The sequence below is a fragment of the Haliotis rubra genome, unplaced genomic scaffold, assembly GCF_003918875.1.
Source record: "Haliotis rubra isolate DU_JTF1 unplaced genomic scaffold, ASM391887v1 Scf648, whole genome shotgun sequence".
NCBI classification, from domain to species: domain Eukaryota; kingdom Metazoa; phylum Mollusca; class Gastropoda; order Lepetellida; family Haliotidae; genus Haliotis; species Haliotis rubra.
In genome coordinates this window covers 353,152-373,375 of record NW_025767355.1, presented here as the reverse complement: position 1 = coordinate 373,375, position 20,224 = coordinate 353,152, and the positions used below count along the sequence as shown (strand labels likewise).

General features: G+C 41.7%; 1 protein-coding gene across 4 annotated transcripts in view; it reads right to left on the bottom strand.

Annotated features, from left to right (window-relative positions):
• Positions 1-7,776: 7,776 nt before the first annotated feature.
• LOC124257028 (actin, cytoplasmic) overlaps positions 7,777-20,224 on the bottom strand; it is a 47,101-nt gene continuing 34,653 nt past the window's right edge. For 2 of the 4 annotated variants that reach the window (XM_046690998.1, XM_046690999.1), the window contains exon 3: positions 7,777-8,825. In XM_046690998.1, the coding sequence (XP_046546954.1) occupies positions 8,331-8,825 (495 nt within the window). In that variant the 3' untranslated portion in view covers positions 7,777-8,330. Of the gene's footprint in view, positions 9,336-10,857; positions 11,075-20,224 lie in introns of those variants that run through there. The other 2 variants (XM_046690996.1, XM_046690997.1) reach the window with 2 other exon arrangements.

The following is a 20,224-nucleotide window of genomic DNA, read 5'->3' as shown; positions in this document are numbered from 1 at the left end:
CAACAATGGACAGATAGAGAGACAATAGCGCTTCCTTGGACCAGTTGATGTGATGGCAGACACGACCAAGGAGGATGACCAATATTTAAGGCTATACATGTCATATACAGTAATAAATGAAAGTGACAGAGGGTTGCCTCCCATTAGTTACACAGTCAGATTAGAACAATACCCACGGCCTTAATAGACTCTTCCATACTGAGGAGCTGAAGGAATACCACCCAAGCCAACTCCCTTCATACAATTTACATGTTATTCCACTCAATGCGAGAATATCTCTTTCATTAGCTCTAGATACAAATTACATACAACACAAAACTCTTTACATGTTTGCATGAACATCAATTCTTCCACGCTCCAATATCATCATATATATTTATACTGTGTGAAGAGATACTAGCAAATATGATCAGAAGTAGTGTAAATATACATGGTATACAAATGGGAAAAAGTCTATCTCTTCTCGGCCAATTGCAGATTATACTACACTAACTCAAGATGGGTCAGACAAAAAGCTTCTACGCAACAATGGGTAAGACTTCCGCCCGTACCCCCCTAAATTTTAACGATGAGGAGAAATTTCTTGAGTGACATTTATAGATGTTGGATATATCTAAAAGTATGTACATATAATTAATGAAACATGTTAAAACTCATCCTTATCAGATGACGAATATTATTCAGGTGATATGATTTGACTAGTTAGAATGAAATTTAAGGGGTGATACGGGCGGAAGTCTTTCCCAACAATGAACATTTGATCTTCTTTTGCAATATTTTCCAGATTAAAACTTAATGCTGAAAAACAAAACTGATTTGGATTGGGTCAAAAATGAGAACAAGATATAAGCTCTGTAAAGAGTGGAAAATGGTCTGGTCACAGACTCAGTTTAAACTACTTGGTATAGAATTTGATGTTGATTTACATAATATGACAAAACAGATTCATATCATAAAGCTTGAGAAAATTGAAAAAGAAATGTAGTGTGGACGAAAAGAACCCTAACACCCTCGGAAGGGTAAAACTGATAAAATAGATTTGAATGTACTTTATTTAGCAGATCCCATTTATATTATAGAGAAGATTACTCCTCACACTCATAATAGGTTTTGGAAGGAGGTACTCTCCTCATGGTCAGCATACTTGTACTGCTGTGAAAACGGTGAAAACGGAAGGGGTGAAGAGATAATGTCAAAATCTATTTGGTACAACAATGCTATTAGAATTGGGAGTGAAACTATATATCTACAGCAATGTATAGCACAGCAATCAGTGTCATCTTTTTTGTACAACACCAACTCTTATGTTGGACCCAGTTTTACGCCCATTCTGCCTTATAACATGTCAAAAATAAACAATCAACAAGGCTGTTCAGCATTTTATAGGAATTTATTAGACCAAACTTTTACTTTTTTCTTATGTTATCTTATTCTCGGATTCAAGATGGTTTGTCCATATTGTTGTAAATATTTTGATAAATCTTAGTCCAGTGCTTATAGTGCTGTGTCTTATTTGTCATACACAAGTGTGGGTCATTCCATTCTAAACTCTCGGGGTAACAGGAAGGAGATTAGAAGTGCAGTCATCTGTAAAGTTGTTTGTATAAGGGTGTGTAACTAATGGCACGTGTAACTAATGGCACGTGCAACTAATGGGAGGATACCTGACAGTGGTACAGGGTGGCTGACAGAGTGGTACAGGGTGGCTGACAGAGTGGTACAGGGTGGCTGACAGAGTGGTACAGGGTGGCTGACAAGTCAATATACACTGCGGTAGTGACAAGGATTAAGCATGCAGATTAGCGCAATAAATAATTACAATTTAGTCACACGTGGCTTGGATACATAGTTTTTGGTCTTTAAAAATATTTGGACCATGGCTCTCCTGAATTAGACTATCTGACTGAGTATGGTTTTACGCCGCTTTTAGCAATATTCCAGCAACATAACGGCGAGGAACACCAGGAATGGGCTTCACACATTGTACCCATGCGGGGATTCGAACCCGGGTGTTCGGCGTGACGAGCCAACGCTTTAACCACTAGGCTACCCCACCGCACCCCCTGAATTAGACGCTGTGACAGTTATTTCTAAACTTACTTTCATGAATAGAAATATATGTCATAGATATTACCTTAATGGTGGCAATATATGATTAAACAGTGAGTAAACAGTATGTATTATGTATTAAGGATGATGTTTCTCAGCGTGAGTTCCAAACATATCACAGTGAAGGGGAACATGATCCTCACACTATATACATCAGTCCGCTAGCTTGTGTCCGGCAATGTAAAGCGCGCTGACTCAAAAACTAAATGGGGTTTGTGAACAGTTGAGTTGTGTGGTGAGTTTATCCCTATGTGGCAGTGATGTTTCGACAGCATGGTGATTGTTGATACTGTAGTTGAGTTGTGTGGTGAGTTTATTACTATGTGGCAGTGATGTTACGACAGCATGGTGATTGTTGATACTGTAGTCTTTGTATGTCTTAAGCAACAGTTGAGAAGAATCCTTAGAATAATTGGGAATAGAATTAAAATCAATCTTTGCTTTTCGTGTTTAGGTTTTAGGTTTTCTTGACTATATGAGTATGACAGCATCATCTCCATTCACCAAAATAAGAAACTGTAAAAGGGGTGTCATATGTCAAGCTTTTCAAATTAACACGTGCACAACCTTTGTTGACATTGAGGTAGAAAGAAACAAGGCAATACGTTTTCTCCTTGTCGAACTAACACTCTGTTATCACAAACTGTGTCAAATAATCTCACGAAGTTACTATGCATATTGTACACAGCCAACGTATGCCAAATACCTATTCTTCATACAGTAATAAAAGCTTTGGAACAACTGCCATGAATGCTATGCTAAAAACAAACACTTCCAAACAGTCAGATGTCCTGATTACAAGATACCATCGTCATGTTTGCGACGTGAATAAACACAACGTATACATGAAGTTGGTAGAGCTGACATATTCCGGGCACAGACGATTACTGCCGAGCTAATATTAGTCAAAGAAAACCGTGGATTCCGAAGGAGTCCATTCAGCGCGGACCTGCTCGCATGCCCATTTCTAGTCTGTCTCACAGTCCCTGAACCACATTATTTTCCCTACTGCCAAGCTCTCTTTGCAGTGCTAAAGCCCTAAATAAAGCAAGTCTAGATTTCCTCAAGTTCTGAATCTCTGGTCTCCCTGGGGTTCCTTTTCAATTTAAATGGGCTTGTTTGTTACTATCAAAATTATATATATTCAGAGACTAAGCCTTAGTCTAGCCCCTCTCCTTCTGCTGATGTAGCTTGGCCGGTTTCGATTAGAGATCAAGTTATAGGTTGGATAGATAGGTCAGCGAAGGCGTGCTGTGTCTGTCGGTGCGTGTACATGATACTCGGTATGGCAACCTTATATGGCAACGGAAGCCCGTTGGACGCAGGGAGACTGTTGTTTCACACACGGCGAGAGCTCTAAATGTGATTACAAATATGAATTTGTTTGTATCCTAAAGTGCCACAATCCCAACCCGTTCAATGTTGTAGCTTGAACTTAGTTGTGTCCCTCAGGTATTTTATAAACAGTAATATTAATCAATTCTATCATTAACGAATAAATTCGTCTGAATGGGAATATGTTTCATTTTCACTTGCCGTTTCAGTGACAGAAATGTCCACCGTTAGGAGAGTGAAGGTATGTGGACGTGTACATCGACTGGCGTGTCTACAGCTATAGGACTCTCCGTGTCTAGCTAGACATGAGTCTCAGCACTGCATCTATTGTAACACACTATCCTTGGCTCAGTTGTTGTTGTCATAGTAAACACATGCTCCTGATGTAAAGCTACTGGAACACGTGGTTATGATATTATTATCTAAAACATTTATGTGCTTTGTTGGCTGAAATACAGATATATGCTAAGTATCGACAGCCGGTATAGCAGCCAACCGATTAGAGTTAACGCTTAATCTCTGAATATATAAATTTGTTAGTAAGAAAACAAACCCATTTAAATTCAAAAGGAGACCGCAGAGATTCCTGAACCTGGAGAAATCTAGACTTGCTTCATTCAGGGCTTTAGCATTGCCGAGAGGGCTAGGCAGAAGGGAAAATAATGTGGTTCAGGGACTGTGAGACGGTATACCCACTGATATCAGACATGCCATCAAACAGATATTGCCTTGTTTGGCCGGACGCCGGAACCCTCCATAACCAGCATTTTTCAGATTTGTTTCATATGTTGAGAAATCTGAATTGGTAATTGAAATCATGTCATACTATAAAATATTGCTGTCGCTTTACATACCAACACCACGCCTTTGACCTGCCGAAGGTCAACATAACCTAGTCTACAGTGTTCCATGTCTGCCCCACACTGCTGGTCGCACAGCTATAATTAGGTTGCAGTGACAGTCGCTACACCCAGGCCCACAACCTTACGCACGCCTACATCTACCACCCACCCCACCATCCACCCACCCCTACTCCCTACCAACCACACCCAGGCCCACAACGATACGCACGCCTACATCTACCACCCACCCCACCATCCACCCACCACCCCCCTACCCCCTACCCCTACAACCACAACCCAGGCTCCACAACCACACGCACGCACTATATCTACCACCCACCCCACCATCCACCACCCCTACCCCTGTAACCACACCCACCCAGGCCTCTACAACGATACGCACGCCTACATCAACCACCCATCCCACCATCCACCCACCACCCCACTCCATACCCCCCTCCTACCCACAACCACACCCAGGCTCCACAACCACACGCACGCCTACATCTACCACCCTCCATCCCACCATCCACCCACCACCCAGCATCCACCCCCAGGCTCCACACCACACCCTCTCTACTCCCAACCACACCCAGGCTCCACAACCACACGCACGCCTACATCTACCACTCCATCCCACCATCCACCCACCACCCCCACCCCCTACCCCAACCACACCATACACCCAGGCCCACAACCACACGCACGCCTACATCTACCACCCATCCCACCATCCACCCACCACCCCCTTCTACCCCCTACTGCAAACCACACCCAGGCTCCACAACCACACGCACGCCTACATCTACCACCCATCCCACTATCCACCCACCACCCCTCAACCCCTACTCCCAACCACACCCAGGCCCACAACCACACGCACGCCTACATCTACCACCCATCCCACCATCCACCCACCACCCCCACCCCCTACCCCAACCACACCCAGGCCCACAACCACACGCACGCCTACATCTACCACCCATCCCACCATCCACCCACCACCTACCCCCCCAACCACACCCAGGCACAACCACACGCACGCCTACATCCACCACCCATCCCACCATCCACCCACCACCCCCCCCTACCCCAACCACACCCAGGCCCACAACCACACGCACGCCTACATCTACCACCCATCCAACCATCCACCCACCACCCCCACCCCCTACCCCCAACCACACCCAGGCCCACAACCACACGCAAGCCTTCATCTACCACCCATCCCACCATCCACCCACCACCCCCTACCCCAACCACACCCAGGTCCACAACCACACGCACGCCTACATCCACACCACCCATCCCACCATCCACCCACCACCCCCACCCCCTACCCCAACCACACCCAGGCCCACAACCACACGCAAGCCTTCATCTACCACCCATCCCACCATCCACCCACCACCCCCCTACCCCAACCACACCCAGGCCCACAACCACACGCACGCCTACATCTACCACCCATCCCACCATCCACCCCCACCCCCTACCCCAACCACACCCAGGCCCACAACCACACGCACGCCTACATCTACCACCCATCCCACCATCCACCCCACCCCCTACCCCCTACCTCGCCCTGATAACTGTATTGAAGATGAATTACATGTTTTACTTAAGTGCTCGATGTACGATTTCCTGTTATTAGAATTGTTTTCCAATGTTTGTACTATTTATGATGTTTCTTTTCTTACCGACAAACAGAAATGTTGCCCAAACCGTATTGCTGATTCTATCTAGAAGGCGATTGTTGCTGTATAAAAGTTAAATTGCCATTTGTGTATTTATCTTTAAACGCAAATGTTTTTCTGTGACTTTTAGTAGCCTGTATATATTTTAGATTTATAGGTCTCTCATAATTCCATAAGGAATGGTGCATGTGCTTTTACTGATCATTTGTTATTTTGTCTATATTTTATGCTGTACATGCAGTGAGACGTATATAAAACATCAACGCTAATTCTTCGTGAATTCCAAATGACTACAGCGATCCGTTGTATAGATAGTGTACCTGAGGGCTTTAAAGGTCCAAATAAATTTGACTCGTCTTACATTATATCCACGAAGTCTGTATGTAATGTTTTACAAATTCGTCGAGGTGCACACGCAACGCGTCAAATTCAAATGTCAAGCAGCGCTGATAACAGGTGACACACCTATGTCAAAAATAGCTGATTACAGGTGACACACTGACGTAAACCAACTCTGATAACAGGTGACACACTTATGTCAAGCCACTCTGATTACACCTGACACACATATGTCAAGCCACGCTGATTACAGGTGACACACATATGTCAAGCCATGCTGATTACAGGTGACACACATATGTCAAGTCATGCTGATTACAGGTGACACACATATGTCAAGCCATGCTGATTACAGGTGACACACTGACGTAAACCAACGCTCATTACAGTTGACACACAAATGTCAAGCAGCGCTGATAACAGGTGACACACATATGTCAAAAAAAGCTGATTACAGGTGACACACTGACGTAAACCAACGCTCATTACAGTTGACACACAAATGTCAAGCAACGCTGATAACAGGTGACACACCTATGTCAAAAAAAGCTGATTACAGGTGACACACATCAACGATAGTTACAGGTGACACACTGGTGTCAAGCGACCCAGATTACAGGTGGCTCAATATTGTCAAGCAACGCTGATTACAGGTAACGTCCTGATGTCCTTAATAGTTAATCCAAATTGCTCGATATGTGTGCACGCACGCACGCACTCACACACACAAACAAGAAACAGAATGTTTCAAAGTGGTGCGGAGCAAACACTGCATGATAACTGCACCACAAAATGTCATGTGGTTTTTCAGATATATTTGTATTTGTATTTTCAAATGTAACAAAAATCTATCAACGCTAATTCTTTGTGAATTTCTAATTACTACCACAATGCAGATCACAACTGAGTGCAGTTGTTAAACAGGTCTATATATATATATATACGGTATGAAAGAAATGTGTGGGTCACCTTTATATTTAGATTCGAAAGATGATGATTTATGTCATTTGGGGTGTCTTTGTATTTCCGTGTTATAGATAATGTACCTAAAGGGTTTAAAGGTCCACATACATTGACATGTCTCAGCATTATATCCACCAAGTCTGCTGAAACAACTGTGTAATGTTGTACAGATTGCTGAAACAACTGTGTATTGTTGTACAGATTCGTTTGGGTACACGCAACGCATCAAATTTGAAAGTTGTGTGAGCAAACACTGCATGGTATATACATGCTATTCAAAACATGCTCAAGAACACCACATTTTATTATATCACTATAATTAATCTCTCATATCTGGTGGGTAATGTACTACAACCTTCCGAATTGGGGTGTTCTTTAACCTGTTTTGAATAGAATCAATAGGAACTACTGACGGATCGCCCTGTCTGTGACAACCACTTTAATGTTGATGTGTCCTATAGGAATCACAAAACAAACTGAGATGAACAATCTGATGATTAGCTCTTTTATTGCCCGCTCCGTAATTTGCATACACTTTATCAGTGAGTGAAACAAGTGCCCGTTACCCCCGCGTGTCCGTACATCACACAGTACGACTTTCAGGGAGTCAAACATAACAGCTCGGTGATTAAAGCCCATGGTAAAGCAGCCCGGTAAGAATCGTTGTCCTCACTAGCAAGTATCACAAAGCAAAGTTTCAATAGAAAATGTACAATTGGCTTACTGTTTATATAGTAACCAAACAATAATTGTCTTGCTATTTTGATAAGCCAGTAAAGAAAACGATTCATGTTTTATATCCTTACTTGATCATACGAAACAATACAACAGTTTAAAAAACGAGTTGATTGTGATTTATTGCGCTTTTGTAAGGAATAAATTACAATATACAGTTTGTTTTGAGGAATGGAAAGTCACTTTTGGTAGTGCCCATATTGGAACCGGTGTATGTACAATATTGAGCGACGGCAATTTGCAACAGCCGGAGAATAGTCCTAATCAGGATAGTATGAGGATTATCGAAATTATAGTCCGTAAAACACATTTAGAAGCACTTCCTGTGTACAATGGATGGGCCGGACTCGTCGTACTCCTGCTTGCTGATCCACATCTGCTGGAAGGTGGACAGAGAGGCAAGGATGGAGCCACCGATCCAGACGGAGTATTTCCTCTCTGGGGGAGCGATGATCTTGATCTTCATTGTGCTTGGGGCAAGGGATGTGATCTCCTTCTGCATTCTGTCGGCGATACCAGGGAACATGGTGGTACCTCCTGAGAGAACAGTGTTGGCGTACAGGTCCTTACGGATGTCAACATCGCACTTCATGATGGAGTTGAATGTGGTTTCGTGGATACCAGCAGATTCCATACCCAAGAAGGATGGCTGGAAGAGAGACTCTGGGCAACGGAACCTCTCGTTTCCGATGGTGATGACTTGACCGTCGGGCAACTCGTAACTCTTCTCAAGGGAGGAAGAAGAGGCAGCAGTAGCCATTTCCTGCTCGAAGTCAAGGGCGATGTAGCAGAGCTTTTCCTTGATGTCTCGGACGATTTCTCTCTCAGCGGTGGTGGTGAAGGAGTAACCACGCTCAGTGAGGATCTTCATGAGGTAATCAGTCAGGTCACGACCGGCAAGATCCAACCTCATGATGGCGTGGGGAAGGGCGTAACCTTCATAGATGGGTACAGTGTGGGTGACACCATCACCAGAGTCCAAAACAATACCCGTGGTACGACCAGAGGCGTACAGAGACAGAACAGCCTGGATGGCCACATACATAGCTGGAGAGTTGAAGGTCTCGAACATGATCTGGGTCATCTTTTCACGGTTGGCCTTGGGGTTGAGGGGAGCCTCTGTCAGGAGGACGGGGTGCTCCTCGGGTGCAACACGGAGCTCGTTGTAGAAGGTGTGATGCCAGATCTTCTCCATGTCGTCCCAGTTGGTGACGATACCGTGCTCGATGGGGTACTTGAGTGTGAGGATACCTCTCTTGGACTGAGCCTCATCTCCAACATAGCTGTCTTTCTGACCCATACCGACCATCACGCCCTGGAAGAAAAAGTGAAACATGTATACAAGCAGGAAATTACTACAAGTTCGAAAACGTTCTATTTCTCATGAAGAAATATATCGGTTGTGTGTGGGCGTGTAGGGGATGGTTAGTGGTGGGCAAGATATTATTGTCAACACGACAATATCAACACATTGTAGTAGGTCATAAATCGAGTTGTAGACGATCAACACGATTAAATTACACTCACTATGTATTCAAAGTGTAACATTTATGTTTTATACTAGTCTTAATAGAACAACTTAGGAAGTACAGCATTTCCACAGCGTAGCCCTGGACCTAAAGCTGGTTATAATGTCACTGCAGCAACATGGATCATATAGTCAAAAATATCAATTTTGCTTTCCAAGGATAAGTATGTATACTCTATCTGTGAATTAGTTCATATATAATTGATGATATTTGGGTGTACGTTTGTAAATATATTTATAGATTGACGGCTATCATATACAAACTAGCAAAACGACTAAATTTGCTTAAATATTGATTAATGCTCAGAATTTAATTCAGTAAGTATCAACATTAATTATGAAATCATTCAAAATATTCGTCAAGTGCATCAGTTGTCTCTATCAGATAGTGGCATATCATCAGTGGAAACAAAGGCAAGCTTCACTCTCTCATTCCGCTAACGCCTGGCGTTTCCTTGTACATTTAAGGCATTATCTTGCGTTCCTGTTCCTCATTTGACGGTCGCTAATTCAGCCAAGAGAGACGCCACACGTGCGTAATCTGACACCCCTCCCCCTCCTCCCTTCCCTCCCCCTCATACACATGGTAGCACCATCACAGCAGCGTGGAATTCCGCCGCCGCCACCGTCACCTTACTGGGCTGGCAGTTCCAAGAGTGCACAGTCAGGATTCCCATCCCGCCAGTCAGCAATAACTAGCTTGGGGCAACTGCCAGATAAACCTAACACACTCTCAGCAGAAAACCGTCAACTCGGTCTCAAAATATCTCCTAGCATATCTTCAGAGAGAAGGTTAAGAGAAAATCTAAAAATAGCAGCGTCCTCTTTTAGAAGTGTTTCAGAAGTAGATATTCTTAAAATGTGTCGTTTGTTGGTTAAATCACGCACAGGGCATACTGATGAAGTCAGAAATTAATGCTAAATTATTTCGCATATAGGTATTCCCTATGTATCAAGTCACTCTGACTGCTGGTACCCCATTCGAACCATATAAGTCTAGGCTTGAATCACTGCATCTTAGGCAGGACTAAATGTTCCCGGATTCATAACATTTGAACTTTACACTTCGACAACATTTACCAATCATAAAACAATATCAATAAATCGTGTGTGTATTTGTTACCATGCAACGACATAGCACATGCTGGGTTACAGTATGTATATTATTACTTGGATGGTTCGCCATGTTAGCGGAATAACACCAAGGCGTCCACATCAGTTGGTATTCAACTCTTTGACCCAACAACTTGAGAAAGTGAAACTAGGTCTTCCTCGTGACATGTGTAATACAACAAGAAAACGTCCATACCTGATGTCTTGGGCGGCCGACAATTGAGGGGAAGACAGCTCGGGGAGCATCGTCTCCGGCAAAGCCGGCTTTACACATGCCGGAGCCGTTGTCACAGACCAATGCAGCAACATCATCATCCATGGCTGTTGTTGTTTGTGTAAGCTAACGAAACTATATAGAGGAGAGAGATCTGTGTGTGTGCTGCTTGCCGAGCGCTGACGGTGTGGCTGAAACAGGCCTCTGTCTCTTATAATATGCTCCTCGTCAGGGCTTATCGTGCGCACCTATTAGCAGGAGGCCAAATAAGGCATTGCCATATGTCCTAGTGCGTCTGGGAATCCCGTCGGTGGTTTCCTAGAATCAAAGAGGGGTCCGTGGCCAAACTGAGAGTGTTGACCGTACGGGGAAGTTGCTCGTGGGGAGGGGGTGATCCGCCGAGGCTGTTTTACAACTATACGGTAGAGGAAGTTCAAACCACATGGCAGCGCCATTATGTAACAAAGAGGAACTCCGGCGAAGTTTTATTTTCGATAGACATGTGCTGTAGGAAAGTGTGTCGGATGAGCATGTTTTCAAATACTCCATGATGCTAATATGGGAGGCGGTGTCAGTTCTATGTGATGCCGGAGGACGATACACTCAACACGTGATCCTGGATTATTTTATGGATTTGGAATGTTTACAAACAATTAAAACACATCAGCGTGTTGTTTTGTAACTGTAAAACTTACAAACACATCCTTTTGTATCATATTGTTAATTAACATTGTTAATTAATGGTGCATGTGAATACATGTGTGGACTTACAAGTCACTACTTATTCTCAATGCTCTAATTTCAACAGGTAGGATAATAAAGTATGCAAAATACTTGAAAATTAGATTAAATACTTAGATAAACCCAAACACAGAAAATGAGAGAATAATTAGGTCAGCTTCAAAATTATAAACAGATGTACGTTATTTTATGAGGAAACAAGTGCCGCATCATAGATCAAAGAGATAAATCAAGGTGATTAATCCATCTGTCTAACAGTTGAAACTAATTATTAACATTTATTGGTGTTTTACTAAGTGCTATATAAGGGAGTACGTTCAACAGTTGAAACTAATTATTAACATTTATTGGTGTATTACTAAGTGCTATGTAAGGGGGTATATTCAACAGTTGAAACTAATTATTAACATTTATTGGTGTATTACTAAGTGCTATGAAAGGGGGTATATTCAACAGTTGAAAGGGAGTATATTCAACAGTTGAAACTAATTGTTAACATTTATTGGTGTATTACTAAGTGCTATATAAGGGGGTATATTCAACAGTTGAAACTAATTATTAACATTTATTGGTGTATTACTAAGTGCTATATAAGGGGGTATATTCAACAGTTGAAACTAATTATTAACATTTATTGGTGTATTACTAAGTGCTATGAAAGGGAGTACGTTCAACAGTTGAAACTAATGACGGCCATTTATTGGGGTTTTACTAAGTGCTATGTAAGTATATTCAACAGTTGAAACTAATTATTAACATTTATTGGTGTATTACTAAGTGCTATATAAGGGGGTATATTCAACAGTTGAAACTAATTATTAACATTTATTGGTGTATTACTAAGTGCTATATAAGGGGGTATATTCAACAGTTGAAACTAATTATTAACATTTATTGGTGTATTACTAAGTGCTATGAAAGGGAGTACGTTCAACAGTTGAAACTAATGGCGGCCATTTATTGGGGTTTTACTTAGTGCTATGTAAGTATATTCAACAGTTGAAACTAATTATGAACATTTATTGGTGTATTACAACAGTTGAAACTAATTATTAACATTTATTGCTATATAAAGGGTATATTCAACAGTTGAAACTAATTATTAACATTTATTGGTGTATTACTAAGTGCTATATAAGGGGGTATATTCAACAGTTGAAACTAATGACTATTTATTGGTGATTACTAAGTGCTATAAGGGAGTGCTTGATGTATTTATTGGGAATATGTTCAACATACCTGTAAGTGTAAATAGTGAACGTCTACGTGATAACGCGACACTGAACTATGTAAATATACTGTTTCCTTACATTTCCCTATAATATCGCCTTGTGTGTCAATGACCGAATACTCCATCAAAATAATGAGACCAGTTCAATTATGTTTTGAACGAAAAGCATGAATAGAGACTATTTAAAGCCTTCTGGACATCAATTGATACTGAACGGAAAGAATGATATGTTTGATGCTTGTTTTAAGACCCTACCCGAAAGATATGACTCAGGCCTTTCCATGCTTCACAATACTGAGTTATTTGGATAACACCTTATGCTGAGAATGTTGTTGGAGAAAAGGGACTGTTTCTGGCACTGCTTTCAAACTCAGCTGCTTTTTGTGTAAGGACAGAGTGAACCCTTATTTCCTGCCAGTATAACTGTGTTCAAAACAGTGGTAACCACACTCGATCATTTCCGAATATCTACCTATGTCCTGACACAGTTATAGGACTACCTATGCTACATTATCTGATATAATCTAAGTACCACGTGTACATCAGTCCCCCATGGAAGCATGCTGTACACCCACCCAGCTGATGCAGCAATGCAGGCTACACCACCGCCTCCACCAGTCCCTGTCTAAACACACACAGTCTTGTAAATGCTTGTACCATGGTAAATGCAGTTTGTAACATTTGCTTGTGTTGATAAAGGTAATAGGAGGCAACAGCTGCACACGCATATCCGACAAAACTCATGTTTAATACAGCAGCATGAACGACATCAGGAGCTGCACTTACAAACTACTTAGAAATCATTTTGATATCGTTCACCTGTGTGTTTTGGAGCCAAAGTGTACCAGTTTCCATGATAAATATAGCTCGTGACAAAGCTTTTTCAATGTCCATGTTCTTCCACACTAATGTTCTTCCATCTGTTGTCTGTCAGTACACTCCCGCGTGATGGTATCTACAACCCAGTTGTTCGCTACATCTAGAGTAATAGCACTTCTGTCTCACCAATAATACGAACATGATCATTTCACAACGTATATTGGAATAAGGTGATTTATGATAAATTTATAATTACAAATAACACACCTTAACTTAGCTGTGTAACGGGAGGGCGACTATATAGGAAATATACCACCCCTGGGAGCTAACACGTCGTATATGCATGATCCTCTGTAAGGCATCACAGTGTGTTCTGTTCTTGTAAATGTCTTTCGAACAACAATGTCGTGTATGTAGTTACAACTATCTATTAACTGATGGTAAGGAGATGTATATGTCACGTCTTCAGGAGAACACGACATGCATTTCATGTATGTTTAACAAGGCAGGGATACAGCAGGTCAAGATATGTATGTAGAATCAGTTCATGTATGTTTAACAAGGCAGGGATACAGCATGTCAAGATATGTATGTAGAATCAGTTCATGTATGTTTAACAAGGCAGGGATACAGCATGTCAAGATATGTATGTAGAATCATTTCATGTATGTTTAACAAGGCAGGGATACAGCATGTCAAGATATGTATGTAGAATCAGTTCATGTATGTTTAACAAGGCAGGGATACAGCATGTCAAGATATGTATGTAGAATCATTTCATGTATGTTTAACAAGGCAGGGATACAGCATGTCAAGATATGTATGTAGAATCATTTCATGTATGTTTAACAAGGCAGGGATACAGCATGTCAAGATATGTATGTAGAATCATTTCATGTATGTTTAACAAGGCAGGGATACAGCAGGTCAAGATATGTATGTAGAATCATTTCATGTATGTTTAACAAGGCAGGGATACAGCATGTCAAGATATGTATGTAGAATCATTTCATGTATGTTTAACAAGGCAGGGATACAGCATGTCAAGATATGTATGTAGAATCATTTCATGTATGTTTAACACGGCAGGGATACAGCAGGTCAAGATATGTATGTAGAATCATTTCATGTATGTTTAACAAGGCATGGATACAGCATGTCAAGATATGTATGTAGAATCATTTTCATGTATGTTTAACAAGGCAGGGATACAGCATGTCAAGATATGTATGTAGAATCATTTCATGTATGTTTAACACGGCAGGGATACAGCATGTCAAGATATGTATGTAGAATCATTTCATGTATGTTTAACAAGGCAGGGATACAGCATGTCAAGATATGTATGTAGAATCATTTCATGTATGTTTAACAAGGCAGGGATACAGCATGTCAAGATATGTATGTAGAATCATTTCATGTATGTTTAACAAGGCAGGGATACAGCATGTCAAGATATGTATGTAGAATCATTTCATGTATGTTTAACAACACAGGCAGGGATACAGTATGTCACGATATGTATGTAGAATCATTTCATGTATGTTTAACAAGGCAGGGATACAGCGTGTCAAGATATGTATGTAGAATCATTTCATGTATGTTTAACACGGCAGAGATACAGCAGGTCAAGATATGTATGTAGAATCATTTCATGTATGTTTAACAAGGCAGGGATACAGCATGTCAAGATATGTATGTAGAATCATTTCATGTATGTTTAACAAGGCAGGGATACAGCATGTCAAGATGTGTATGTAGAATCATTTCATGTATCTTTAACACGGCAGTAAAAGTTACACATTCCATTTCCTCTGAACATGTGTGTACAGTTCAGTTGAACTTTTAACAGAGATTTCATAACACGTCCATTGTATCACCAAACCATACATAAACCATGCATATATGGGACTAGACTAACGCTTAGTCCTTGAATATATATAATGTTTGATTGTAACAAATAAACCCATTTAAATTGAAAAGGAGCCCGAGGGAGACCAGAGATTCAAATCCTGGGGAAATCTAGACTTGCTTCATTTAGGGCTTTAGCACTGCAGGGAGGGCTACGCTGTAGGGAATATAATATGGTTCAGGGTGGGTGTGTTTGTATATTATAGAAGTGTGAGACTGCGAGACAGACTAATATGGAATAACCGACACTATATTGTATGTGCTTATCTAATCTCCATTGACATGGGGGATGTGTGTCTGTGTGTCCGTGTGTCTGTGTATGTCCCCGTGTGTGTGTCTGTGTGTGTCCCTGTATGTGTTTGTGTGTGTCTGTGTGTGTCCGTGTGTATATCTGTGTGTCCGTGTGTTTGTGTGTGTCTGTGTGTGTCCGTGTATCCGTGTGTATTTCTGTGTGTCCGTGTGTCTGTGTATGTGTCTGTGTTTGTGTGTGTCCGTGTGTCTGTGTGTGAATCTGTATGTAAGTATCTGTGTGTGTGTCCGTGTGTGAATATGTGTGTCCGTGTGTTGTGTGTCCGTGTGTCAATCTGTGTATCCGTGTGTCAATCTGTGTGTCAGTGTGTGTGTGTGTGTGTGTGTGTGTCCCCGTGTGAATCTGTGTGTCTGTGTGTGAATCTGTGTGTCTGTGTGTGTCCGTTTGTCAATCTGTGTGTCCGTGTGTCAATCTGTGTGTCAGTGTGTATCTGTGTCCGTTTGCCTGTGTGTGTCCGTGTGTATATATTTGTGTCTGTGTGTATATCTGTGTGTCCGTGTGTGTCCGTGTGTATGTGTGTATCTCTGTGTGTCTGTGTGTGTCCATGTGTATATCTGTGTGTGTCCGTGTGTGAATGTGTGTGTCCGTGTGTATATCTGTGTCTGTGTCCATGTGCCTGTGTATGTCCGTGTGTATATATGTGTCTGTGTGTGTCCATGTGTATGCCTGTGTGTCCGTGTGTATATCTGTGTGTCTGTGTGTGACCATGTGTCTGTGTGTGTCCGTGTGTGAATCTGTGTGTCCGTGTGTATATATGTGTGTCTGTGTGTATATCTGTGTGTCTGTGGGTGTTGGTGTGTTTATATATTATAGAAGTGTATCTAAACGCCCATGTATCTACCTCGTTCACATGTAAAGATGTAATCAATAACTTTATCTCTATGCCAAACAGACAGAGAATGGAGTGTTGCTTCGGAGAAGAAATTCCATGAATATGTGGGACGTGAGCTATCTATAGCATGTGTAGAACTGGCGTATACCAAATAGTGTTCAACTGCCATTTGTTTCTGTCTGAAGAACGTCTTATCGTTCGAATTGTATGCGCTCTCTGAGATAGATATACATTTTGATAATATGATAGAATATCTGTGTCTGCCATTAGGGGAGATTTGTATACAACAGGTATGACAGAATATCACACGTTATAGATTAATACTTTTCATTGCTACAAATACTGATAGCGTTTTCACAGCTAAGCATAATGTTCTTCACATCACATCTTCATCATTGTAAACACTGTCCATTTCCGGAAACGTTTTGTGTACACACTTGTATCTGAATATGACAACTGCCAATACGCTGGTCACCGATCTGCATGTATCGACTGCCTTCATAGATACAGGATATTGTGTGTGTGTGTGTGTGTGTGTGGGTGTGGGGTGGGGGTGGGGGTGGGGTACAACGTTATCAATACGGCAGTTACAGTCGAAGAAACGTGCTACCGGCAGCATGTGGAACAACGTTATAGTGAATGTGACACAACAATCGTCGTAAACATGCTGAGCGAACCTCCCCGGTATAGCGAGTTATTGCTAATCAGCAGACCCTATATCAGACAGTCCGTGGGAAACAAGTCTTATCCCTCCACAAAGTGAAACTTGCATCAGACCCCTCTCTATACCACTGTAGTTGTCGTGGCAAATTTTGATTATTCACGTATTGATATGTGGATGAGATTCCTGTAGTTAGCGTTGGGATCTGCCATACCACTGTAGACAGAGTGGTAGAGAAGGCACTTCAAATATGGTAAGCAAATCTGCGGCTCTGAAGGCGTGGAGGGGGCCTGGCTGGCTGGAACAACCCTCCACACCATAAGCTGGACATGGTGCCAGCCATTTATCAGATTCTGTTTAGATATGTTCCAGGAAACCCATTACATACATGGGTATGTTTCTCGTGTTTAGAATCTATGTGATTGTAATAGTTATTATACAAGCATTTGTAAATACGTCTTTTGTTATAAATGTGTCCTTGCAACCGTAACACTGTACAACTTTGGCACAGAGAGTACGATACTAAAATATTATCAGTTTATAAATAATACTCGATTGTTCGATTACATGAAGGACATTTGGCCATGGCCTGTCTATCTATTGTGAGAGTTAATTTGGTTGTGGTGATCCTGTGTGTTGTAGCTAAACGGTTGCTTATAGACGACGTGTTACTTCAATGATGGCCGGGGACATATCGCTGGCACGCATCTCGCAGTGTAATCACTTCCCACGGATAATGGCAGCCGCCGGAGTAAGTATGGCTGCAGTGTACACTCCTCCGACTCATCGACACATATGGTGATGTGTGAGGCCTCTCGCACTTGTAGCAAGCAGCCAGTACTACTAACCGTAGTGAGGAATTTTATACAGGGTATAGAAAACACCTTTCAAGCCATTGAACCTCAGGGAGATGTTTATACCATAGCAACACATCATCATCCTCACAGCTTCAAACACAAACTGTGCTTTCATACAGTTTTTACCTTCCTCAAACCTTTATCCTTCTTTTTTGGTAACGGTCGCGTACCGATCCGTCGGAATTTCTCTTTGATCTTAGCTATTAATTAGTTATCAAACATTGCATCATACCAAGAAAAGAAAGGGGTGTTACATGGTTTGACTCTCTTTATTGTTGTACTTTTGTTCTTATCTTTGCCTACTCATATGATGCAATGAGAAATTGATGCATTAAATACATGTTGTTTTCTCTTTATCTTGACCGATAAGTATTAAAGACCAGGGATGTTGGATGGTTTGACTCTCTTTATATTGTTATATTAAAAGTTGTAGCATTGCGATGCCTAAAATGGGGTATCCGGGAGGGGTTTTTTATGCATTAATGTGGATAAAACCTAACGGGGAACAACATAAAACCCGTGTTCCATGAATCATGAAGCTACAAATGCCTAATTTATCTTACCAAAAGTTATAAATCTCTCATTATGTAAATATAACAGTAAAACAAACTGAAATTCAATCATATATTTTACTAACATGGTACTGACAAGTCAGTGGTTCACTGGTTCACGGTTCACTGACTGCCGTGGATGCATGTTTTCTCCATGGTGCGGGGTATAGATGATGTATTCTCCCTCGATTTATACGCCGCTTGGGCGGTGTACGGTCGTGCAACGGGCATACCTGGTAATTTGTTCAAGGTCACGTGAATAAATGTCCAGCTTCTAGCGATGCCTACATTCATTACGAGTAACGAGCATCTATTTACTACAAACGTCATGCCTACATCCATTACGAGTAACGAGACATCTGTTTACAACAAACGTCATGCCTACATCCATTACGAGTAACGAGCATCTGTTTGCAACAAACGTCATGCCTACATCCATTACGAGTTACGGACATCTGTTTACAACAAACGTCATGCCTACATCCATTACGAGTAACGGACATCTGTTTACAGCAAACGTCATGCCTACATCCATTACGAGTTACGGACATCTGTTTACAACAAACGTCATGCCTACATCCATTACGAGTTACGGACATCTGTTTGCAACAAACGTCATGCCTACATCCATTACGAGTAACGGGCATCTGTTTACAGCAAACGTCATGCCTACATCCATTACGAGTTACGGACATCTGTTTACAACAAACGTCATGCCTACATCCATTACGAGTAACGAGCATCTGTTTACAGCAAACGTCATGCCTACATCCATTACGAGTAACGAGCATCTGTTTACAACAAACGTCATGCCTACATCCATTACGAGTTACAGCAAACGGCCTACATCTGTTTACAGCAAACGTCAAATCGTCATGCCCTACATCCATTACGAGTAACGGACATCTGTTTTCAGCAAACGTCATGCCTACATCCATTACGAGTTACGGGCATCTGTTTACAACAAACGTCATGCCTACATTCATTACGAGTAACGGGCATCTGTCTACAACAAACGTCATGCCTACATCCACTACGAGTTACGGGCATCTGTTTACAACAAACGTCATGCCTACATCCATTACGAGTAACGGGCATCTGTTTACAACAAACGTCATGCCTACATTCATTACGAGTAACGGACATCTGTTTAAAGGAAACGTCATGCCTACATTCATTACGAGTAACGGAAATCTGTTTACAGCAAACGTCATGCCTACATCCATTGCGAGTAACGGGCATCTGTTTACAACAAACGTCATGCCTACATCCATTACGAGTAACGGACATCTGTTTGCAACAAACGTCATGCCTACATCCATTACGAGTAACGAGCTTCTGTTTTCAGCAAACGTCATGCCTTCATACATTACGAGTAACGAGACATCTATTTGCAGGAAACGTCATGCCTACGGAGTAACGGACATCTGTTAACA